This window comes from Ctenocephalides felis, unplaced genomic scaffold (genome assembly GCF_003426905.1).
Source record: "Ctenocephalides felis isolate EL2017-DRISC unplaced genomic scaffold, ASM342690v1 CF-g0.4_SCAFFOLD_01886, whole genome shotgun sequence".
NCBI classification, from domain to species: domain Eukaryota; kingdom Metazoa; phylum Arthropoda; class Insecta; order Siphonaptera; family Pulicidae; genus Ctenocephalides; species Ctenocephalides felis.
This window is the reverse complement of record NW_020538040.1, coordinates 32948311-32974965: the sequence shown is the minus strand read 5'-3', so window position 1 is coordinate 32974965 and position 26655 is coordinate 32948311. Positions and strand designations below refer to the sequence as shown.

The following is a 26655-nucleotide window of genomic DNA, read 5'->3' as shown; positions in this document are numbered from 1 at the left end:
TATGGGCTTATTCCATAGACCTTGTATTGTATAAGGTCTATGGCTTATTCCTAGATAAATAAGCATAATAAGGCTTATTATTCCAGTTCAATTAGTACAACAACAAATTGCAGCTTTTTATTATTATATATTAATTTTATTTCCCGATTTTATTATTTAAAAATGCCCGGTTCTTATCTTTTTTATATATTATTTTTATGAAAAAAAAATAAGATAAGAATTCCCTAAGAATAATATAATAGTGTCTCGCACGAAATACGCCTTCAAATTTTTTTGGAACGTCGAAAATTATTTTGGTCAGTGTAGGCGTTATTATAAAGATAGAGTCATTTATTTTAAATAAAATAAGTATCGTGTCGGAAAAATTATTTTTTAAATCAACACTATTTTGGTTTTAACTTTCTGTCGTATATGATCGCTTGTGATGGGTGCATAAGGACACGAATGACCACAGTTCCAGTATCTATGGAGGAAAAAAAATTCATTCCATTACGAAAACCATACAGTGTAAGATATAGAGTGAATTGTTTTTGACATATTATTTCATAATATAAATTATAGTGTTTATTGTTTACATATGATTTTCATATTAAAGAATAGTGAGCACGTCACATTTCGGTGTTTAAATTAAAAATATAGAAACAATATTTGATAAAGTCCAATTGACATGTCAATCACTGCACAGTTTAGAAATTCAGTCGATTGTTGCAGATAAGCATATAAATTCCATTAATCTATTATGGATTTGTCATCGAGCTCCAATTGTCCTCCGACACCTCCACATTTGGAAGGATGTCCAGCTACCCCCACAAGATTACCGGCGTTTAAATCGAATTCGGGAAGCCCTAATCCTTCAGATGATTCTTCGAACGAAGGCAGACTGTCAGTTGCATCGGACAATGCTGATAACAGGGCCTCACCACCTCCTAATTGTGCTATTTGTTTATATAAGTGCAAAAACAAATGCTTTACGGACTCATGCCTGCACCAGTTTTGTTTTACATGTTTATTACAGTGGAGTAAGGTAGATCAATTGTGAAATCTATGTTTGCAATATGTGAATATGTTTTATGTCGTTGATGTTATATCTAGGTGAAACCAGAATGCCCTTTATGCAAACAATCTTTTAAGTCTATAATTCATAATGTAAGATCCAATGATGATTATGAAGAATACTTAGTAAGGCCTACAATAACTACCATAGCAGAACCGCTGCTTGTTACTAATTATCATCTTCCTCATGCTGATCGTGTTGGACAAAGATATCGATTCAGGTATGCATTTGCATTCTTTCTTACTTTTTAAATGTGGCATATTGTTTTTTTTTTATTATGTGGAATATATGCTAGTTTTGAAAATCTTACATTTTTGGAAATGTTTTGGAATTGTACAATGTTTTTTCTATAGTAAAATATATATGTAAACTGTATCATCTGCTTTGAACACTCTAAACTTAATTAACGAATTGCTTTGTAATCTAACAAGGAGAACCTCAGGTTTACTCTTCTGGGATTTTGATGAAACTTCGCATGCTGCTAGAGTTGATAGTCATATCAAATAATATAGGCCTATGAGAAGTAGTTTAATTATAGAATCGATAGTTTTGAAAAATTTAGGTGGTTGTACATCCTGTTTTGGCAGGGACAGTTCTGGTTTTCATCTCGCGTCCCAGGTTTTTCTAAAAACAATATTTGTGTTGGGTTTAGATTTTTTGTCTCAGATTGCCCATGTTTTCAAAAAATATATCTGTTTATTAAATTTTCTGCTTTGATAAGCAAATTACAGCTACCTACTAAATATGTGAAAATCATATATACAAGAAGTATGTTTATAGGAAGCAATACGTTATGAATGAGAAAAGTGTTGAATAAAAATTTCCAAATGCACTTTAAAATATAGTCTCTCACATTCATAATTTTGAACTTTTACTTTCAATTCGGTGACAATTAGCACAAGTTATGAAAACGAACTTTTCGACTGTCTGGCACAAGTGTTAATTTTTACTAATAAGTTAGTTATGAAGAAAATTAAACAGAATTAAATAAGGTTCAACAGAATATATATATATATATATATATATATATATATATATATTTATATAAATAGTGTTTTTATGATTGAATAGTTAAATATTGTAAACATATTTATAATTAATAATTCATAGCATATATTTTATTAACAAAAATTGATACGTATTGCACACGGTCTACTTTTCAAAACTTTAATTAATTTTTCTCATTAAACCACTTCTCATAGACCTATAATATTTTAAACGGTTTTAAACGGTATAAATGTTTGTTACCAAATTTTATTTCAATGCATTATCTGTTTCAGGACTACTTTAAACATTCAACGACAGGAAGAAATAGCTCTACAGAATTATTTAATGGATCATCCTTTGACCAATAGTTTTATGCTTTCTAGTAATCCATTTTTTGATGTCTCTGTCAGGAATACTTCATTAAGGCGCGCACGACATAGTAATCAAGCTGGCAGTGATTTCAGATCAGTCGTTTATAGAAGTAATTTATGGGCTACTCCTCTGCCTGATATAACTGGACGTTTTAGAGAATGTTCAGCTCATTTTTATAGGTTTGTTTGCTTTATATTTATAGTGAACTCTAAACAAGATCCTGACCTAAACATTCTATTATTTTTAGTTTATTATGATAAACTTGCAAAAGTATGCTATTATGTAGAATTTTTTGTTACTTAAATGCATTTTGTAATGACAGACACAATAGTATTTTTTTTTAATTTAATTTATTTATTTTATAAGACGTCTGTAGAATGATATTATTAAAACAAGGCTCATGTTATATATATGTCACATATTTTTATATAATTTAATTAATTAATTTATTTATTTATTATTTAATTCATTTATTATATATTTCTTTATTTTTTATTAATTTTAGTTAATTTATTATTTAAAAATATAAGGATTTTTTTATGAATTTAAGGGTTTTTACATTTTAAGTATATTTTTTTTTTAACAAATTTAGTATTTTTTCATTTTGTTTAACAAATTTAAAAGTGTTTTTGCATTATAAGAATTTAGTCTAACAAATTTATAAGTGTTTTTATGATATAAATTTTTAGTTTAAATATTTTGTAAACATTTTTACAGCATAAGTGTTTAGTTTAACAAATTTATAATGAGTATTTAATGAATTAATTAGAGTTAGTTATGATATTTTTGCATTTATTGAAGATTGATATAATAGAATAAGTCATCAAAGAAAAATAATAAAATACTCAGTGAAAAGTTTCTAACAAAATTTAATCTGACAAATGTTTTTATTGTTTTAGGAATAATCCAGCACAGAAGCATAGACTAATGCCATGGCTAGATCGAGAATTGAAAGTACTTTTAAACCAAAATCAACCTCATATGAGTTATGTCTTGGGTATTATATCAGAACTCATTCCAGTTCATGATATAAATTCTGCTCAGTTTCGATCAGCTATCTCGCCATATTTTACTAACAATACCGATCATTTTGTTCATGAATTCTATCAATTTGCCCGCTCACCATTTGATATGATAGGTTATGATAGAGATGTCCAATATGTATCAGAGGAATATCTTATGGGCACCACGCCGAGTGTAATTAGCAGTTCTTCTGATTCAGATGATTCTGATGTTAGAATTATTTCACCAGATGCTACTCCTGCTCTTAATCTAATGGTTAATAATGATGATTCCGTGATATATGTGAATGATGAAAGCACTTCAGTCATGCTAACATCTGAACCCAGAGTAGATAACTCATCAAATTCACAAAACAATGGACTGGATTCATTTATTTCTATTGAGACTATATCACCAACTAGTAGTGATGATGATTCTGATGCCTGTGTAATTACTGGTGTTGTTAAACCACCTCAGGATAGAACCCCAGAATTAGTAACACTGGATACAGATAATGATGACACAGATGTTGTAAGTGTTCATAGTGAAGCTGAGAGAAGTAGTGTCTCGAACTGGTCAGATAATAACAATGTATCTCAACTAAATCAACCAAGCACTAGCAGAGCTTGGAATAGAAAACGGAAATTTCCTCCTGCTTCTAGAACAAGGCCTAAATCACCACCAGCATATAGAAGTAGTAGTGATAGTGATTCTGATTTTAATTTGCCATTAGCTGCATACCAAAAATCTATGTCTGAGATATTGCTAAAGCGATTTCAAGATGGTCAGCAAAATAGGAAACCCGACTCGGATAGCGAAGATCATGGACATAAGAAGAAAAAGCTTAATTCAAAGAAAGGGAAATCACTTGTTCGAAATGGTACTGCCAGCTCTAGTAAAACAGGTAATAGGAGTAGTAATGAAAAGCGAACCTATGAAAGCAGCTCAACAACTGAACATGACACAAGCAGCAATAGCAGTTCTAGCAGAGAAAAGAAGTGTAAATTAAAAAGTGTTGTGGTGAAGAAAGATGACAACATGGGTAATGACAATCCATTTATTGATTCTTCCGTATTTAATGAAAGTTCACATGATTTTAATTATACAGTAGGTAGTTCTTATTATCATAATCCTATTTCAGCTGCAGATGATCCGATAACGGTCAACCTGCCAAACTCAAACGGTCATACATTTGACGAGTCTGAATCATCAGAAATTAATGTTACTGATGAATCAAACTTCCAAGAGGATATAAATTTTTAAGTGATTAGGGTAATTGTAAATAAGTGCAATTAAGACAATTATGATTATGCCAATATGATTTTTTATTTTAATTCTAATCTAATTCACATATCATGCAAAATGTATGCCATCTGCATTGAATGCATGAAGTATTTCCATGAAGTCATCTATATCCATTGTCCGCGCCCTTTTCTGATCAGCTTTTTGTTCAGTCAATATTGACTCGATTTTAGTTTTCATATCTAGATCTTGTGGCACACTCTATAAATTTATTAAAATATAATTATTATTAGAATATATTAGATTACAAAATTATATTAGTTTGATGGTAACTAAGTATGTAGAGATATTATTAATATAATTGTATTTGTATATATATATATTTTTTAATATATGATTAATTCCTTACTATATTGTTCAGGGAACAATGTAATTTGTAGTTTCTTTCCAGTGTTTCGATAACAGAAGATTGTTTAAAAGCTGCTGATAATGTTTTATTTTTTCTGATGAAGGCGATTCGGGTTAAGCCATCCCATTCTGAGAAATTAATTGGTGGTGGTGGATTCCTTGGTTCTATTCGAACCACTGAAGATTCCACTTTTGGCGGTGGCTTAAAATTGTTTTTGCCCACCTATCAACAAATTAACAAATATTCAATTCAATTTTATAACACATGCAAGAAAAGTACATGATTTGTATAATTGAGAAAATTACCTTCATCAACATATCCACCCGAGCCAGTAATTGAGTATTTATCGACAGCCTACAATATAATTTGTCACCAGGTTTAGCAACAAGTCGTTGAGCAAATTCCCTTTGAAACATTAATACGGCGCAACGAAAGAATGGTCTATGTAATAATAACTTAAAAACTAGAGGTGAACTAATTTGATACGGTACGTTTGCAATACAGATATCGAAAAAGGGTAGTTCTGCTTTTAGTGCATCTCCTATAAGAATTTGTAGTTTCGGTTGATATGGTGTTCCTTGAACACGTTTTTGTAATTCAGCAACTAGTCTAGGGTCAATTTCACAAGCAACAACTTTTTTAACTCGTTCTAATATTTTTACAGTCATATTTCCTGTACCAGGACCAATTTCTAGCACCACGTCCGTTGGTCTTAATGCAGCTTTATCAAGCATTCCAGTAATTATTAAGGGATTTTTGAGAATGTGCTGACCAAAGTCTTTGTTAAATAGTATACCTGCCAATAAAGAAATACATTAATAATTGAAATATTTAAATAATAGCAAAACTTTGAATGTTCATATCTTTACTGTAATTCTTGAATATACTAAAATTGAAAAATATTTCTTAATGATATGCTGGAATATTATTTTGTCCATTTCATATACCTAACCTTATTTACGTATTCAAACAAAAATACAAGTTACCTTGTTTTGCAACATCTTGATGAATACGATTCTTTTTTTCTGTTTTTACTTTCGGCATATTTATTATTTATAATAGCAAAATAAATTTTATGTTTCAATAAATATCTAAACAAAACGTTAACAAGAATATATCCCAAGCACGTGTTGGGGAAGATTTGACAGATAGATGTCCTGTCAGTGTCACTAAAAAAATATTGCAATAAATTGTACTGTTTTATTAATTTTTATTGGATATATCAAATATATTAAGTTATTACACCAAACTTATACGAGATATTAATTTAGTTAAGTCTCCTGGTTTAAGTTTAGTTGCATCGAATTTTAATTCTTTCGATACATTTTTGAAAGATGACAAGTGCCACATGCACTTGAGATGACAATGAGGTTTTCTGGAATAAATATGAAATGATAAATTCAAAATCAATTACACTATATTATTTTTGTCGATTGTTTATAAGCAAGAAATAAAAAACAGAGATGTACCAAATAACTGAAAATTCATTGAACGAAAAACCTAATGACAGCATTTTATATGAGCTGCTTGTATATTCAGAATGGAAACATACTGAACAAATTGTAAAGTTACTCTATTTAAACTTTTAATTTTATAATGAAAATAATGTTTTATACTTTTTAGAAACCAGATACAACTCTTTTCATACCCAAAACATCAGTTTTAAATAGAATTCTTAATTTATTTAACTCGAGAGTACCTGTACCAGAAATAATATACGAGTGAGTTGCTTAGAGCATGTAATTGTATAATTAAAGTTGATTAATGATATTATATGAATGTATTAATTGTCATGCAGACATGTCGGTTGTGTTCTTCCTTGGCAATTTTGTGTTGGAGAAAATGGAAAAGTAATAGCTATACTTCAAGATACTTCTTTAGAAATAAGATCATCAAAAGATGAATATTCTTCTGTTATAGGAAAAGCAACTGGTAATCTTTAATTTGTCTTTCTATTATTTTTGGATTCTTTGTTTTTTTTTTAATATTGTTATTCAGGCATTCAAAGAAATATTTATAACAACTTTTTATGAGAAATCATATATTTAATGAGTTAGATACTTATATTTAAAATATTTTATGTGACTGTACCACAAATATTACATAAAAATCAGTAGATTTTTACCATATACCAAGGTTAAATTTAAGATTTAAAAAATATTCATGACTGGTTATTATAGTATGTTACTTTGTACTTTGCATAATTTTAGAAATACATATCTGAATAGCCAGACATGAAAAATTATAATGAACATTTTACTTTGCAGATTATTTATATAGTTTTTGTGATTTATTCTTACTAATAATGAACATTGCATTAAATTCAATGAGATTATTAAATATGTTTTTTATCATAATTTTAATGATTATTTTAGTTCAATTGGACGAGTGGCCGCAATGGAGGCGAATGGCGTGGACACCAGATTGCAGTATTTTAGCTATTGCAAGCAGTAATGGAGTTGTAAATTTTTATGATTTATTGGGGTGTAAAATATTTAGTATATTGCCTGTAAGTATTTAAAACTTAAATTGTATGTTATTATTAATAATTTTATTGTCAGTACTTTATTTCGGATCTTTTAGGAATGTTCATCTTCACCGGGGTGCAAGGAAATACAACATGCAGTGTGTGGTCTTATATTTCTTCAAAATCGAGTTCAGGAATATAAATGGTAAAAAAAATACAAAAACTATAAGTTCTTAAATAACATTGATTTTACTGTTTTAGGTCTGCTGAAGTATTAATTGTTGATTTTAATGGAAATTTACGCAGTTTTCTTCTATCACCCACAGATGGGTATAAATTGAATCATAAATTCAGCTTTAAATCTTATTATAAGAATGGAATATCAGCTGTTGCATTACATCCAACTAATTCATTTATAATAATAAGCGGAAGTGGTAACAAAGAATTTGGTTCCAAAGGACTTTTGGTAATTGAAAATATTAGAAAACTATTAAACTACTGTTCATTTCATATTTATTAAAATGATTTTTATCATAGGAAAGTGGATCTCGTCTAGGCTTGTCATGCTGGCGAATTTTGAATGATTCTCCTTATTATAAATTAAATGAAAGTATACAAGAATCTTCAAGTGATATTTGCAGACAGTGGCCAGCTTGGACACAAAAAGTAGTTGTAAGTGTACTATTTGGTAAAAAACAAATAGAGATATATTAATCGAGATAAACATCTCAAAGTCATAAAGACTAGCACATAGATTGACTATCTATATGTTCTTTTTTGTTTAATTAAAATGAGTTTCTACAATTACAGTTCAATACCATTAAAACACATGATTTTTTTAAATATAGTGGTTATAAAGAAGTTGTGTTTATTCTTTAAATTGATTATTTTATCACAATTTGTCGTCAAAAAATTTCTACAATTGAAAAACGTTATTTATAGTTAACATTATTTTCAGGGAATTATATATAAATTCAATATATCAAACAGTGGAAATCTATTAGGTTGTCTGCACAGCTGTGGTACAATATCTATTTGGAAAATTCCATCCTTAAGGTTTATCTTCTAATATATGTAATATTGTAGCAACAAATTTATATAAAATCCTTACTTATCTTACAGATTATATAATATTTGGCGACTTGTTGATCAGCCTGATTATAACATTCCTCATCCCATGCTAGAAAACAAGAAATTTTACAAAGGGGTTAATTTTAAAAAAATGCCAATCGAATCACCTATTGATATTAATTGGTGGAATGAAGAAGTAAGAAATTTTTTGAATGAAATATTTAAAATTTTTTTAATGAAACTATATTCTACAACAGGCAATTATTTTGTCTCGATACAGTGGTGCCATAAGTGTGAATTCTGTCATGGATTTAAAAAATCTCTTAGGTAATACACCAGAATTTTTATTGGGACAGCCACAGGTAACTTTCACTTTAATGATGAATAAAATTTTATTTTTATTACTATATAATATCCTATTGTTAAAAGTAGAATCTTCAAATAACTTGCAACAAAAATGAATGCCAATGAATATAATTTTTTCATTCTATAAATATATTTTTTTTCAATGATAAAATTTTTGTTTTTAACAGTATTTCCAAGAATTATATGTTATTTTAATAAATACAACTTCATTATAGGTATCACCAATGTTGTACAATAAAGGTTTTATAACTCTGGAATGTGAGTCTGTTTATAATAAACGTAGAAGAAGTATTCAGGATCCTGTTGTAAGTGATAATAAATAAGCCAATAAATGTTGTTTTGCGCTTGTAATTTTTATGAAAACCTTTTAGGATCTATCATTAGATAGCATTGATGAAGACACTCCATTAGATGATATTCAACAGCCAAAGTATTTTCTGGATCATGTAATCAATATGATAAAGTATTCTCTCTATCTTGTAACTGATATAGATAAGTAAGTAATACAGATTTATTTGCTTTTTCTTTATATTTTCGATTCTATTTAAGTTTCTGAAAATTGAAATAATTTTTTTTCTTAAAGCAATTGTTAGGTCAACACAAGCAGGAAGTTTTTTGAATCATTCAATTCGGATGCTTAGTTCTCTTAAAAATTGCCATTTTTTGTACATTTAGCTCTGTATCTTCGAAATGGCTGGACTTGCCTTTGCCAAAAACTAATCACCACTTCTTCCAATCATTACAAATTGAATATTTTTTGGATCATTCAAATCAGATACTCCGTTCTCTCTAAATCTCGATTTTTACTTTCTGCACTCTTTGCTCCATATCTTTGTAACGGCTGGACCTGCCTTTATCAAAAACTAATCAGCACATCTCCCTATAAATAGGAATCAAATGTTTTTTGATGAACCATTCAAATCCGTTGATCTGTGCGCTCGAAAACGTGAACGAAAAAATGCGTACACACATCCATTTTTTCTGAGGTATGCCAAAATCTTCAAAAACCTCTGAAACATGAAGATAAGCAAAATTTTTCATTTTTGATTTTCGGCCCATTACTATAACTTACCCTACGGGAAGTTAAAAAGTGGACAAATTTTATTAAAATCATTTTAGTTATGCGATAAAGTAAAGAAAACGAAGTATTATTTAATTTGTTTTTCTTAATATTATTAAAATTCATATTAATTCATAATATTAATAAGTACATCATAATTTTTCATAAATGAGAATACAATGAGAAAAAGTCAACAAGATTTTATCCTTTTTTTTGCGCTACTTGAATGCAATTTTTTTTTTCATTTGAAAATAAGGTTTGAATTTTAGTAAATAGATGTTTTTTTCAACAGCATTTTCATTATTTAATTCAACTTACTATTGTTGTTTATTATACAGGTTTCGTCCAGCTATTCAAATGCCAAGACAAATCACTCGTACATACAGGTTGATTTGTTTGAAAAGTTCAACTCCAGAGGAATTGTACAATAGAAAGGTAAGCAAAATATAAATTATATACTATATGCTGTGTTCAATGATAGTGAGTTCATAATTGAACAAAAATGTGTATTTGTTTCAAACAAATGTATAAGAAATCTATATTATATTTTTTGTTTGTGAAAAATATGTATAAAACTTACATTTTTTATTAATATATTTTATAGATAGATGCAGAAGATTATAATGAAGCTTTAGTTTTGGCTAATAAGTATAATTTAGATACAGATCTCGTATACAAGCGTCAGTGGTTAAACTCTAATGTATGCAAGCAAAGCATTGATGATTATTTAGTAAGTCTCAGAGAATTATTTAAAATGATCTTTACATTGTTTTCTTTTTTACAATTGCCTAATTTAGTGTTACATATTTTGATAAATATTTATAATATATTTTATATTGATTTAAGGGGGTATTCTGGAGGCATGAATTTTATGCAATTTTTGAAAGACCGTAAAAAAATCCAATATTTATACTATTTTTTTTTTCGAGTTATAAATTAATGTTTTTAGCGTTCAGAAAAAAAAAGTTTAAAAACAGAAGTGTGGGGTCAGCTTTCCAAATAATCTGTAGAAATATATATTTATGTATTATTAATCTAAAATAATATCGCTATCGCATGAATTACGACAATTAAAAAAAATGTTTTTTTGCAAAATAGCGACCGTCTGAAAAAAAAATGCAACTTGTTTTCGATTATCTCGGACTTTTAAAAATAGTTATAATAGGAATTTGAGGATGAGTCCAGTAGAAGAAAAGAAAACGTGTGTATTGTATCGAGAGAGACAGTTTCGAGAAAAGCGCGCTTAAAGTTTTGCGTAGGAAAGAAATGTAAGAGGATTGTCGTGGTCAAACAGCTATGTCTTCGAAAATAATTTGAATTTTGAATAATCCTCTAAAGCACATATTCTTGAACTTTCAAAATATCAAAAAAAAAAAAAGAGTGAGCGTAAGGTTCACGCGCGATTGAAATAAAACTTTTTTGCTATTGTATGAGATGCCATATATAAATACATCATATAACAATTTTGAATAATGTTTATTAGTAATATCGTAACATTCGTGATGCACACATTTATTAGTGTCGACCATTATACACATTTATATAATAATAAATTATATATTATAATGTAATTAAAGTCATACTTCAAATACGACATGATCGGTTTGTCATTGTGATTAGCATTTACGACTTGAATCTTCATTAGAGAAATGAAGTAATTGCTGATTAATAAATTCTATAATATTCGTTCACTCAGTGGATTATGTTCAGTAAAGCCTAAAGAAATATTGTTTTCACAATTTCACTCATCATGTAATAATTGTGCCTGCTTGTATTTTTTTTTACTTTTTCGCTGGCGATATAATCTCATTCTTTGAGCATCTGTAATATCTGTCTTGCCTAAAAAATATTTTCCGTTTTAATAACTTCAAAAATTTATAGAAACTACGAATAATGTAGAAATTATTTCAATAAACTTACGTTTAGTACACGGCGCAAATGTTTCATTTGTTTTATTATTTTTATTATAATTATTTACGGGGAACAGGGTAAAATATTCTTCTGATTTAAGCATTTTTTATTAAATCCATGTTTATTTATCCATGCTGATTTCTTTGTCGATATTGGTACGCATACAACGACATGACGACTAATCACAATAGACCCGTATAGAAATGATTTCATCGAAAGCGAATGACGTACAGTTCGGGCGTAACGCTATTTTCGTTGCATTCTCACAGATTTACACACTAGTCGCGCCTAAAGACTTTTTTTTTACTTCAAAAAACAAAATCTAATTTTAAAAAATTCCACACCAGAATACGCTCTTAAGAAATTTAAAATCTTGTCCTTACTTTAACATCAAGTTTATATTTTTCGATCAAATTTATTATAATTTTTTAATATATGGAACAAATATTAGAGTTTTTATAATGCAACTTTGAATTATATCTATGTATATATATATATTATTTCAGCGCAAAATCAAAGTAAGGTGGTGGGTTTTGCAGCAGTGTGTTGAAAGACTAAGCGATTCTATGGAATCAATGCGTGAATTGCTGGAATTTGGTTTGCAAATAACTGACATTGATATATTTATTAATGAAGGTTAGTAAAAAAAATTTTTTGTTTTTGATAAGAAGCATTTAATCGATTTAATATTGAATTGATATTAATAAATGTTGCAAAGGATGTATAATACATATTACTGAAATGAAAGAAAAAAAAATGAAAGCATTATACTTTTTAACTATTATATTATGTATATATCTTTTATATTTATTGTATGTATTCTTGGATTTGCATTACTACAGAAAACGGTGAAGTGGACAGCATTAATAAATCCTGGATAGAAATAAATAAATCAGAACAAAGCGAAGCTAAATTATTGGAAAACATTAATATAAATGAAGTGAGCAAGACACAGAAGGAACTGCTTCGATATAGAATTCTCATTTTAAAATATCTTGATAGATTATTTGTATATGAGGTGAGTGTTTTTTATTGTTGAAGATACCATTCTTAATGAAATAATTGATATTGCAGTACATTTTATTATAGAAAATGCTGGATGATCAATATAATTTTGAAACTAGTTCATATAACGAATTTAGAAGTTCAAGTATTTTACACTGTGCATTAAAATATGCTAGAAAAGGTTTTTGTGAATCACTGATGATTTTATTTACATATCATTTAGATGAATTGCAAGACCATATCTTTCCTTTACTTTCAAATCTGCCAGAAACAATGGATCCTTCTGATTTTAGGCAAGTTTAGCAAATATTTTAGATAGATGCTATATATTTATAAAATATATTACAATGCTTATGCCCAACCCTTAAAATATTCTTTTTTTTTATTAGGGGTTTATTACCATTTTGCAACACATATGGATGCCCAATGAAATTTGATCAAAAAATTATACGAAGCAGTGATTGGTGTGAAGCAGAATGTCTACGGTAAGTTTACCAATTTGAATGAATTTAGTTATTATGCTTTTGTTTTCTTTTTATGTAAACATTTATTTGATTTAAAAGATCATAGATCAAATATTTACAATTTAATTATTTAAAATATTTAAAAATTTATATATGTTTGCATATATATATATTGTATATATAATATATATAATATATAATATATATATATAATATATATATAATATATATATATAATATATATATATTTGCATATATATATTGTATGATTCTGAATTTGATGTTGACATATGTATTAACAAAGTCTAATAATCGGGCATAACATCAATAAAAAACATGAATTTCTTTCAAAAATTTATTTTAAATCTATACGTTTTGGCTATAATCCTAGCCTTCATTCAGTGGAAAAATTAGTTGATCTTAGTGTTGAATGAATTACATCTTCAACCAGTCTACGAATAACACACTATACATTTGTGATTTTTTCAAATCAGTATCTTGTGAAAATATTGTTGTAATTTCAAGTTAATGTTTATAATACATAGTGTAGTGCATTACCATATCCTAATACCATGGATTATTAAAATTTTCTAATTTAACACTAAGATCAACTAATTTTTCCACTGAATGAAGGCTAGGATTATAGCCGAAACGTATGGATTTAAAATAAATTTTTGAAAGAAATTCATGTTTTTTATTGATGTTATGCCCGATTATTAGACTTTAATATATATATATATATATATATATATATATATATATATATTTTGAACATTATTGTACATAGTTCACTACACGAGCTCTTACTTAATTCGGAATTTAATAATTCTGATTGGCTATATATTGAATCTCCAAACTTGAGCCAATATCGAGGTACATTAGATTCTTCCAAAATTACTCAATGGCATGTTTCTCGAGCTAGAGAAATTGAAGAGAGAACTGGCATTGTAGACAATGCATTAAAATTGATGAATATAGCCATGGAAAAGAATGTTCAGGTTTAGTATAAATTTTATACATCTAATTCTAGTTTCTACAATTAATTCCAAGCCAATTAAAATAACATTTGGCCAAATGTTGTGTTTTTTGTTGCAATGCTGCCTGCATTAAATTAATACTTATATAAAAACTATGTAAATTTATGTAAAAGAATTATAATTATATATATATATATATATATATATATACATATATATGTATAAACTATTTTAGAGCTATTTGAATTAAGGATGCTCTTATATTTACAGAATTTGGAAAATTTACATTTTGATTTAGAAACATTAGACTGTCTTATATATGAAATTAGACTCAATAATGTTTCTTTATCCGACATAGAACAAAGTACAAAGATACAAAGAGGCACATGGCTAATGACTAAGGTATATATTATTTGTTGTATCTAAAATGCATTCTAATTATTAACCTTTTCCTCTCGGTTGTGTCTCTTTTATACAGCTCTTTAAATATTTTTCTGCAACCTACCAAACATTTTTAAAGTAGAATTTTATTTATTTCATCAACTTCATTCTATCAATAAATTAATTATAATGTATTTTTTTCTTGTTGCATTAATTTACGAAATACTTACTTTTTTTAATTCGGTATTTTTATATTATAATGTTTATCAAATTTTGTAAATTATTAATAAGTGCGGACAGACCATAAAATTTAAAAAATTAAATGCAACCCGTGAGTTAAAATGGTTGCTCATTCTTAGAATGAATCTATGCAGTGATACGACCATATTGTTTTGGCAAAATTTAGAATTAGCTATTTTCAAAGTGTTTTTTAGACTTTTTTTTATTATATATATTTTATATATATACAGAAAAACGATCAAGCAATTCGTAAAAAAAACATTTTATCAAAAAAGACAGATACATATTAAAAACAATATATTACACTTTATATTACTACGATATATTACTACAACTTTTCTGTGGAAAGATCAAAATACTGTCATGACGCTAATTAATTATAAAGAAACTGGAATCACATTGCTATGTCTCTTGGAAATTGCATTAAACTTTAACATACTACATAAAATAAATTTATATATCTTGTATATATTTGTGTGTATATTCTTCAATATCCACAAATTCATATAAAACATATTGCATAACCTACACAATAATATCAAGTTTATAGCAGATACGTTTTCGTCAGAATGCGGCGCCGAATTGCTGTTAGATAGCATCCGAACCGGTTCCGAGTGGGAAGGGTTAAATAATAAACACACACACTCACATATATGTATATATATATATATATATATATATATATATATATATATATATATATATATATATATATATATACAAATTTATTTCTTTAGGCTAGTGAAACCACATTTATAGATAATCTGACCAATATTTATCTGCCGTATATACATAGAACAAATGATAATGAGGAAAAACTGCAATATCTGAAAGAATATTTATTACATCTAAGTGAAAAAGATCTCATGTGGGCATTTCAGGTATTTATTGATTTGGCTTGTTTATTTTTTCCTTCTTTTTTGGTAAATTAATATTTTTTATTGGTATCATATCATAGGAATATTTATTTCCACTTGTACTTATGCATAAAAAATATGTTTCCAACTGAAAACAGCTCATTTAAGCATTGCGGTGTGAAACTGATTCAAGTTGGAGTTTATCTCATTGTCTGCTCATGGACTGATTATTATTATTATGTACTTATATATAAGCATTCTGTATAATTTATTTAATTCTTTTATACGAACTGGATAAAGAGAGATTTTAAAAGTATATTTATAAAAAACATAATAACACTGACACTGTTCAATGTAATTTATAAGATTTTTTCAATTGTGCAATATTTTCATGGGCTCTTTACTTTATTTTTTTTTTTTCAATTAGTATTTTGAGCATCTTAGAAAATCATCAAAATTGTATGGTGTTGTGACAAAGCTGAATCTATCACTGGAAGATAAAATAAATTTAGCAGCAAAATGTATTTATAAGAACAAAGGGGATCGTATAGATCAAATTGAGTTAGCTGGTCTAATATTAGAATGTCTTCCTGAATTGTGAGTAGTCATAAAATAAAATTATTCATATGTAGTAATATGATACACTGTCTTTAACACTGTGTGATATTATTTTGTTACATATATCAAAATGTAATTGATTGTTCCTACTTGGTTATTGGTTAATACAGGACAATTATTTATTGCGAGAGTCAAGTAAATTAATTACATATTATGAGAAAGTATAAATAGTAATAATATAATATTGTCAATAGAAATACTGCTTATAATTGGAGAGGCTCTACTCTCAGAAAAAAATAATTATATGTGGAAAATGTGATATATTATAAAATTAATATATTAATATGTATATAATTTATTAGTAATATGAATGTTGAAAATATTTTTTTATGCAATATAAAATTCAATGTATATCTCATTTCCATATTTTAGCACTATATTTTTACATATCTTGCAATTCTTTTGCATAGTGATCTTATTCATGGTTACAAATAGCATATTAATTTTTAACTTGGATTTTCATATTTTTCTGTAGACCTGAGGAACATCCAATGTCAAAGTTTCTTGCTAATCTCGAAGGAGAGATACAGTGCTCAAAGCTGTTTCACGTTCGTAACATACCTCTATCAACTAAAGAACTGCATGAATCTAAAAACAACGAGTTGAAATCTTTGGAGTTATTGGAACAAATGGCTAGAAGTGTACTTAAAATGTGAGATATATATAGCATATTCTTCAACTGGTTCAAGTTTATGATATTTTTTTTTACTAGGCATCCATTAGAAATAAAATGGAATATGCTTCTAAGTGACTTAATCTATCTTCAAGAAACTATACTCACATGCATTGATATCGAAAAAGTTTTCGAGGTAAATAGCATCATATCCAAGAAATGTATTGTTTTAAAAAGATTAATTAATTGCTGCTAATTTAATTGTTAATCTTTTTTTAGTTGTATGTTAGAACTTTATTGTTATGTGGAAGTAAAGTTGACATAAAATCAGCAGCTGATATTATGCATTGCTCAAGCATGACAAGGGATAATAAAGATATTAAAATTCCATATGATGTTAGTGTCAAATTAGTCTTAGAAGCAGCTAGGGAATATTTTGATTCCTCTAGGAGTCTAGATGATAGAAACATGGAACTTTCGAAGTATGTATAGAAATTACCATAATTTTTGGATATATTTTAATAATAGTAATATGTGTAAAAACATTTTAATAAATATTAATAATTTTCAATAAAAATTTTAGGGGCAATAAAAATAACATATTAAGATTCAATTTTTTAGATGATTTAAATATCAGGAAATTAATCTAAGAGAAAACAAAGTATGTTTGATCTCAGCAGAAGGTTTATGTTAATAGTATTAAATAATTGTATAGAAGTTGTGAATTTTATAATGTATTATATTACTTTTTAATTCTAACTGTTTTATTAAGAGTTTTATATAGAAACTATAAACCTCAATACATAAAACAGAATTAATTATTATTTGAATGCCACTTATATTGAACCCATAAGTTTATTTTAAATATGATAGCCGAAAAAAGATTATGAGTTTTACTGCTCCTTTAGATGTTATTAAATAAATTATTTAAATATATTTTTTGTTTTTCAGAACATGTTTGATGCTAATTATTGATGAGCATGAAGAAATTCAAGAAGAACTGGATTTGATTGCAGCAATAAGGATTCTTCATGATTTTCATGTTCCAATTTTGCCTATTCAAGGTAATAGCAATTTCACATAACTTATTCAATACACAATATAATTTATTGTCTTAAATGATATTATATGGAATATATTATTATATTAAAATATATTCTACAGTCGAGTTTAATTAATTCGTTCCATAACCATGCTCGTATCTCGCCAATTTTTTCATATAAATGCTGTTTAAGAATAATTTGCCATATGATATCATATATGAAAACAAATAGCGATTTTTTTGCTATTTTTGTATCAAAGTTTTTTTGGACACTTCAGCAATTAGCAATTACATAATTTATTTAAGTAAAATCACAAATATTTGTGTCAAAATACATTTAACTTTTACAGTTAGACTGTGCTCCGATCGCTTAAGACTCATTGAATCTTGCTTGGATCATGCAGAAAATAAAAATAGAAGCATCAAATATCCTCAGTATATTGTTCATAATTATTCAGTTGATGCAGAATTAATGGAGTTGGCAAGAAGATTGAGAATATATGAAGATGATTTAAAACGCAGAGAGGGTGCGGTGCTTCAAATGTTAACAAAAGATGCTTTACAAGTAATTATAATTAATTATTTAAAGCTAATTATATTAATTTGATATTTTAAGGAGGTATTCTGGTCTAAAGGCATAAATGTATGCAATTTTACAAAGGCCTTAAAAAAGGCAAAGTTTTTTTTATTCTCAATTCAATTCATCAAGTCTTCCAAATAATCTGAAGAAAAGAAAATTTATTAAAATATAATAGTGTCACATTTGTATGAACCACATTACTATTTAAAAAATATCTAGAATATTAAAACAAAGTTGTAAATAATTTTTTAAGAGTGATCACTATTTTGTGTATAAAGTAAATTTTATAGCAATTTCAAGTATATCAGTTTAGTAGAAATTGAGAAATCATTGGTATTATTTTGAAAAAGACAGTTTTGAGAAATGCGCATTTATAAATTTTAAAGCTTTATTACACACAGGAGGATTATCATCAAACTGTTTTAATGTATCCGAAAAAAAATTAAATTGAATTGAAAAAAATCATCTTGTACACATTAAATTAACTTTGCAAATATAAAACAAATGATTTCTTAAACTTTCAAGACTGAAATACCTCTTCAATGTTAGATATAAATTAAATAAAAAATCTATGCCAACAATTTTAGAAATGTAATTGGAGTTTGTCTTGGTCATATTGTCAAAGATTAATTAATGGCAATCATGGTTTACATTGGCGAGTTATAGCAGAACTTGCACGCCAAGGAAATTCTCTTCTGACTTCTATTAGACTTGAAGCATTGGATTTCGCACTTTTATTTTGCGACGACGACGCTATTGAAGAATTATTTACTATAAGGTTTACTTATATAAAGTCACCTTCATATTTTAGTATAATTTTACAAAGTAATATATATTTACAGAGATGAAATAGAAATAAAAGAATTAAAAATGGAGTTGGATTTCTTGACTGTTCATGCAACAGAAAATTCTAATGATGTACCGTCTTCGGCAAATGTAATTGAAACAGGAACTCCAGAAATAACTCCCATTGAAGAATCTTTTGATCCATTTAGTTCGGTAGGTTAAATATATTAAAATTTAATGAAAATTAAATATAATATATATATATATATATATATATATATACATGTAACCCCTGTATAACACAGTACTCATATAACACGGATTTGCCTCCCTTATAACAGCGGTATTCTTATATCACGGGTTTGCTAAACACGGTTCAAAAATTGAAAAAAAAATATAAATATTTTTTTACTAAAAGTCATCAATTGAAAATATCATTTTTTTTGCAAAAAATGGAACATGGAAATAAAGGTAGTACAGAAAAGTAAACAATTGGATAGCACTTACTTGTTAGTTATAACGAAAAAAATATCATATAATTTATTTAATGTCTATTAATTAAGAAAATTTAGTAAATAAAATAATTTTTATCATAAAATCATAATATGTAGCATATTTTTTTGAGTTCTTGGAATGCAACCCCTTATATTGTACTAGTCCTTTATTCCATATAACATGGGTTTGCATAACACGCTAGTTTGTTGGAACGTAACCACCGCGTTATACGGGGGTTACCATATATATATATATTAGTGTGTCCCTTAATATGAACATTTTCGAATTTCCTTGCTTCCAAGGGCTCAAATGGTTCCAAATTGATGAAAAACAATTCTCTGAAAGTTTTAGCTCTTAATAATACGTTTGAGATAGTGCGCAATTCAATCAAACTTCGTATGGAAATAGCATGGAAAAAATTTTGAAAATAAAAAAAAAAATTTTAGGTATAACTTAGCGACAAATGAATTAAAAGTGAAAATTCATGTAATTTTTTATTGAAAATTCGATGCTTACAAAATTTTTGAAAATTTTTTCATGCTATTTCCATACAAAACTTTGATTGAATTGCGCTCTGTCTAAAAGACAATATTAACATATATATATATATATATATATATATATATATATAAATGTATAACAATTTTTTCTTATCAGTCCTTGTCAACGGTCAAAGAGTTGCCTGCAAATTTAACTAAAGTGATGAAAATGTTCAATCCAGCTGATATAATAAAGGACTCAACATTCAGTTTAATGTCGCACATAATTGAACATGATTTTCTAAAACGTAAAGAAACTCCAGAAAATTCATCTATCAGAAATACATTTACGGAAGAAAGTTATCCATGTTTTTATGCAGGGTTACATGAAAAATGTCTCATATCGAATTTTTATTCATGTTATGATAGGTAAGAACAAACATACAATGAATATCAGTAACAAACATACTTTAATGGTACACAATATTTTTTATGCTCTGAAGAATATTAAAGTTGAATTTGAAAACTGGTACGGAAATGCATTTGAAGTACATAATATGAAAATTTATAAGTGAAAAATGTGTTTGTGTAGTGAAATGTTTGAAATAAAATAAGTGTAGAGTACTCTGGCTATTTATCATTTATTTTTGATTTCAAGGTTTTCTGATGTTGATATTGATTGCAAGGAAGTACAAATTTGCAGAATTTTACTAAAATTAGTTGTTTTGGAAAATCAATTTGATCCCACCTTGGTACCAGATATGAATGAAGGTGAAATAGAAATATATTAATATTTTGTTTGGTTATTTTCACAGTAATTTTTAATTAATAATGTTTTTGCTTACTATAGTGCTTATTCAATATGCCACTTATGTGCTTCCTGAAGATATTACTCTGGGACTGGCTATTTTATTAATATTAAAAAATCCCTGTGATGCTAAGAAGGTATTGGATTCATTCCCAGTTTCACTGGCTACGCTGCGGACAGCTATATATTACTTTGCATTGCAAATATTATTTAGTGAACCACAATATAGTTCTGATATGAGCTTGTTTACTAAAGATTTGGATGAGGTTTGTATATATAGTAGAGATCCAAAATATAATTAGTATATCTTTTAATAAATTATTAAAGTTATAGATACATAATATAGCATGCAGAAGCAATATGCACGTTCAATATGTTTTTTAAGTTTAGTTAGTTTGTTAATAACATATGTTGAAATTCAATCACAACATACAGGTATTTATTTACATAGAATGTGAATTTTTTTTATAGTTTTTTGTTTTGTTGACATTTAATTACTTTTCTAGATTATTATGTATTGAACAAATATAATTAGATTAATGGTTTGATATAATTGTATCTTCTTTATAGATAACACAACTTGCCCTTAATGTGAAAACTGATAGTGAAATGCATTCTATACTTCATGAGTATCGTAATAAGTTACAAGATTTCTGTCAAGCTGAGGAGTTGCATACTTTAGGCTGTGGTGTCGATATACAAAGATTTGCAAATGATGAAAATTATAGAAGGGATTCAATATTAGGACTATCAATGTAAGTAATTATCAATAATCACATTCTAAGTACAGTGACAGAAATATATATTTGTATTCTTAATTAGAATTGAGTGTTGGTGTTTCTGTATAAATACTATAAAGTGTTTGAATTAAAATAGATTTTAATAGCCTTTTGAAAGATATCAATTTAGTATAATTACTTTGGTGAATGTATCAATGTAGTTAATACTTTGTAGTTAATAGTTAAATATTTAATTATTTATCTTTTCAAAATAATTTCTTTTGATTAAAAAAAAAAAGAAATTGACAGAGCCGTTTCTTTGTCTTTAACAGTTGAAGCTTCTATTTTTAGATTTAATAGATAATTTTATATAGATTTCAGAAATTCTACATTGATTAAAAATATATCAATTGGGAATGGTTTCAAACACTATAATTGTTTCATGTTAATTACATAAATTTCAATTTAATTCATTAATTTAATTTGTCCAATTCAGAAAATTTAAAAACAATTTACTATTCTGGTTCTCATTAGCATTGATTAGCCTTAAATGTAATTTTCAGATGAAAATAATTTTTTGGCAATTCCGTAAAAAAACAATTTTTATTAATTTCAATGATTGAATAAAATTTATTGATTTGTGTAAAATTTACATTATATTAAAATATTTACATCTTGTCAATTTTATAATATACATATATATATATATATATATATATATATATATATATATAATATATATATATATATAGCATTTAAATTTATACATTTTTTATTTTTAAATTTATAGGAGTCCTGATTTGAATCGCTATAATTTGGCACTTAAGCTAGGAAACAGGCATAATATAAATTTATCATCAATAGCATTTGAACATGCTTCTAGTTTATTACAAAGTTCAGAAATTGATTTAAAGAAAGTTAGTGATCGATTAGAAGATAAAGGCTTACTTCAATTATTAAAGGAACAACCTGACATAACTTGTGAAAGGTGCAAAACTTTTGAAAATGTAATTGTATTCGTAATTTATCACTATGCCACATTTTAGGTTGTTGAAAGAAGTGTTTCCTACATTAGATGGGTCGGAGCACAATATATTAATTGTTTATTTCACATTAACGGATAGGGTTAATCCGGATTATTTATTTTATGGCCTTTTGTCAAAAGAACATATTAAATTACTTAAAAAAATTAAATCAGCTTGTCCAAGTAAGTTCAGTACGAAATTGATTACTGTTATCTCAATTGAATATGGAGCAAAGTCATGTTATCTGTTCATAATTATGTTATATTTCAGCTCTTAATTATGCTATTCTCCTTACGCCACCTGAAAATTTTGTATCGCAAATAACATCAAATTTACTTCAAGATGATCTACCAGTTTTATATAAATTTTTGAAAAGTTTACCAACACAATTATTGGCAAAGTGTCAATACACTCAATCACTACTTTATAAAGAATGGTGCAAAAAACATATGTCAGAAGTAAGATTTTATACATTATTTTGAAATAATTTAGAGAATTTTAATTATTTTAAATTTTTTCATTAAATTAAGATATGCTGTGTTATGTATTTTTTTATTTGCTTTTAACTTTGATTTTGAGATTTATGAGTATGTAATACTAACATATCTTGCGCAAACTTGAATTTCTGCATTAATTGTAATATTCTATAAAATTCTTCACAAAATAAAAAAATAAATGTACAAAATATTTTGACGCTTTAGCGTTATTGCTTTAAATTTATTTAATTAAGAGAAAACTATATGGTTGTTTGAATATTCTCATCAACATTGTTTGAGAAGAATAAAAATATTATTAATTCTTATACTAATTTTGCCTTAACTAAAGTGCAATTAATATCTAGTACTCCAATTATTATTTTTTTATACATTACTTGAAATATTTTTTGAACATTTCAGATACAAATAAACTCTCCACTCAAAGAATATGAAAAACACTGGAATGATATTAGCCCACTATTTTCTAAGATCAATGCAGAAGACTTTAAAATGTTTGTATACCACATCACATTAAATTCAAAGTTAATAAACAAGATAGACATATTAACTAGATTAACATTGCTCAAACATGCGATAACCTACTGCAATGAAAGGACCAAACAAGATAGAATGTTAGTACCTTATTATATTTTCTTGTTTTAACTTGTAGATACAAATATAGTCAGAAAATTATTTTAGTGAAGGTTGGAGTTTTACCCATTCCGAATTCACAGAATGGGAAAGTTTGCTTGAGACACTTCGTAGTGAACCTTGGCAGAATTTATCATTGCACGGAGATATACAACATATATTAAAGTTAGTATAAATAGAATATAAAAATCAGTATTATTAATTGAATCTTAATGTTGTTATGCACAGCATGATTCGTTAATGAGTTAATTTTAACTTCTGATTGGTGTATCTTATTGCAGGATTATACAAGGTTCTTGCACAGATAAAGATCTTCTGCTATCAGGCTATATAGAATTATTATTAATTGATAACATTTCTTTAGAAGATATCATTATTGCCATGAAATCAATATCTGGTTCTCCCACTTTATTATTTGTTATCACACATTTAATAAATACATGCTGTAAAAACTTAAACAGGTGAGTATCAATACTGCAACATTTCAATAAGAGCAGTCCTCTGTATTTAAAGAATAATGGAAATTTCAACCACAAGAAATACTTTGTTTCAGCACTGAAAGTTTAAATAGTTTATCAATGGTTGCCACAAGATTAGAACGTTTTTTAATTAGTAGTTCATCTGAAGTTGTGAAAACTGAGGCAGATTTTGCTTCAGGGGATTGGGACAATGAATGGAACATTGATGAATCTATTGATGAAGACACAGAACAATCATTTATATTGTGTGATAAGACCAAAAAAGAATTAGCAGATGTACTACTTCCTTTGTGTGGAGACTCTAGAATACCATCCACATTGAGATTGAGATTCATGAAAATTATACAAGTATACAATTATAACTATTTATATTAGATAAAACTTAGATTAGATACAATATTTGTAAATACATGCATGACCAGGATTAATCTGAATGTTTGAAGGAAGCACAAGATTCAATTTCTTGTGGTACATTTAAATTAGTGGGCTTCATTTTCATGACACAGATTTACAACAATCATTTTTGCTATGCTTACAATACTTCTAAAAATAAAATTCTATTATATAGTAATGAATTTATATACACAATATGCAAACGCTTTTGATTTGATATTAAACATAAAATACAGTTTTCACATCAAGTAATTTATTTTCACATAGGACTTGAATATTTCATCAGATAGTGAGGTCAGTTCACTAATGCTCTATCAACATACACAAGCTACAGTTTCTTCAGCTTGGAATATTGAACAAGATAGCCTGATTAAAAGTGGTAATTATATGTACTATGGAACAAAAAATATCAATAACATGGTTTTCTTTAAATATTATAACCAAATTATTTTCATTAAGATTTAGCTGAGATCTTATCGAATATGGAATTAACTACTGAACAAGGAAGATATAAAGTTTTCCAACATTTTCTTGACAAAGTATCAAATTGGGATCATGTTGAATGTTTATCAGAATTATTGTCGTATTGGCCAAAATTTAGCATAGAACATTATTGTGATATAAATAGTCCATGGAGCATGTTGTTAGAAAAAATATTAAATTGTGGAGAAATTGGACAAGTTGAAAATGTATATTCTATTATGATGAAAATTTTGGACAGTGGTGATTTGTCGGAATTAGTGAGTGTATACTACAGTTAAAATCTTTATATAGTCGTTAACAATAATTGGTGAATTTGAACATTTTCAGACTATAGAAAATATGCATAAAAAATATGAAAGTAAAATTACGGAACATTTGGGTATTTTGTTTGATTTAATTTTTTATAAAAACAATGAATCAACGAGTTATTTAAGATATCATGCTGTGGAGATAATAAACAAACTTGAAGTTAGTATCAACCATTATATTATATCATTATATTATAATTTTCTCATTTATATTTCAAATATAAATATATTTACATACACATATATTAATATATATATATATATATATATATATATATATATTATATATATACATATATATGAGTTGAGATATTTTGACGATTCGCTGAAAATCATTATTCAAGATATATATATATATATATATATATATATATATATATATATATATTACATACCTCATCTTATATTTTTTTTTTTTTTGAAGTTTCGTTGCTGGTAAATTATTACTAATTCTTGCTATACAAATATGTTTAACATTAATACACTAATACAACCATTGTTCTTTTTTATAGCAACCTCTAGAAGAAACAATTTTAAAACTAATAGCATCAAAACATTTGGCACAAGATATTGTTCAATCAAAATCTTATAAAAGCCTTTTGGAATTGTCTCTTATATCAAGTTCTATGGATAGTAATGAATCAGATTTTGTAGATCCCGAAAATATAGTTAAAGATTTATTAAATGCGAGATTAACAGCTGAGGCTGGTTCATTCAGTCTCAGCTCTATTGGAACTCCCGCTAGTTTGAGGTCGTTCTCTGCGGCCGTCGAGTGGGCCAAACGACTTTATGCAACAGACGATGAGGAATGAAAAATTTTAAACTTATGGGGACA

At 26.9% G+C, this 26655-nt stretch overlaps 3 protein-coding genes across 5 annotated transcripts; 2 read left to right on the top strand and 1 right to left on the bottom strand.

The window, feature by feature from the left end:
- The first annotated feature begins 441 nt into the window (after positions 1-441).
- Positions 442-4708, top strand: LOC113378711 (E3 ubiquitin-protein ligase Topors). Of its 2 annotated transcripts, XM_026619274.1 has the most exons (6): positions 442-507; positions 712-1024; positions 1093-1274; positions 2335-2592; positions 3313-4457; positions 4557-4708. In XM_026619274.1, exons 2-6 carry the CDS (start codon positions 740-742, stop codon positions 4676-4678), a joined length of 1992 nt encoding a protein of 663 aa, XP_026475059.1. In that variant the 5' UTR covers positions 442-507; positions 712-739; the 3' UTR covers positions 4679-4708. The 2 variants fall into 2 exon arrangements, with proteins under 2 accessions (XP_026475059.1, XP_026475058.1); XM_026619273.1 differs by lacking the exon at positions 442-507 and having other exon boundaries at positions 514-1024.
- LOC113378713 (probable dimethyladenosine transferase) lies at positions 4632-6442 on the bottom strand. 2 transcript variants are annotated; one of them, XM_026619276.1, is made up of 5 exons: positions 6310-6442; positions 6053-6235; positions 5372-5862; positions 5067-5288; positions 4632-4918 (listed from the first exon to the last, which is right to left on the bottom strand). In XM_026619276.1, exons 2-5 carry the CDS (start codon positions 6108-6110, stop codon positions 4769-4771), a joined length of 921 nt encoding a protein of 306 aa, XP_026475061.1. In that variant the 5' UTR covers positions 6111-6235; positions 6310-6442; the 3' UTR covers positions 4632-4768. The 2 variants fall into 2 exon arrangements, with proteins under 2 accessions (XP_026475061.1, XP_026475062.1); XM_026619277.1 differs by lacking the exons at positions 6053-6235; positions 6310-6442 and adding an exon at positions 6019-6043.
- On the top strand, positions 6384-26655 carry LOC113378710 (neuroblastoma-amplified sequence-like). The gene is made up of 44 exons (XM_026619272.1): positions 6384-6628; positions 6690-6787; positions 6865-6998; positions 7442-7575; positions 7650-7738; positions 7795-7999; positions 8071-8205; positions 8492-8589; positions 8656-8800; positions 8862-8966; positions 9186-9275; positions 9342-9466; positions 10369-10465; positions 10635-10760; positions 12448-12577; positions 12784-12959; positions 13031-13239; positions 13336-13431; positions 14198-14408; positions 14658-14789; positions 15746-15889; positions 16293-16462; positions 16959-17135; positions 17196-17292; positions 17376-17578; positions 18048-18160; positions 18489-18703; positions 19306-19496; positions 19561-19717; positions 20657-20907; positions 21137-21249; positions 21329-21552; positions 21857-22041; positions 22796-22993; positions 23052-23212; positions 23301-23488; positions 23927-24138; positions 24206-24322; positions 24439-24618; positions 24711-24984; positions 25297-25408; positions 25489-25769; positions 25840-25980; positions 26333-26655. The coding sequence occupies exons 1-44, from the start codon at positions 6530-6532 to the stop codon at positions 26630-26632; spliced, it is 7038 nt and encodes a 2345-aa protein (XP_026475057.1). The 5' UTR covers positions 6384-6529; the 3' UTR covers positions 26633-26655.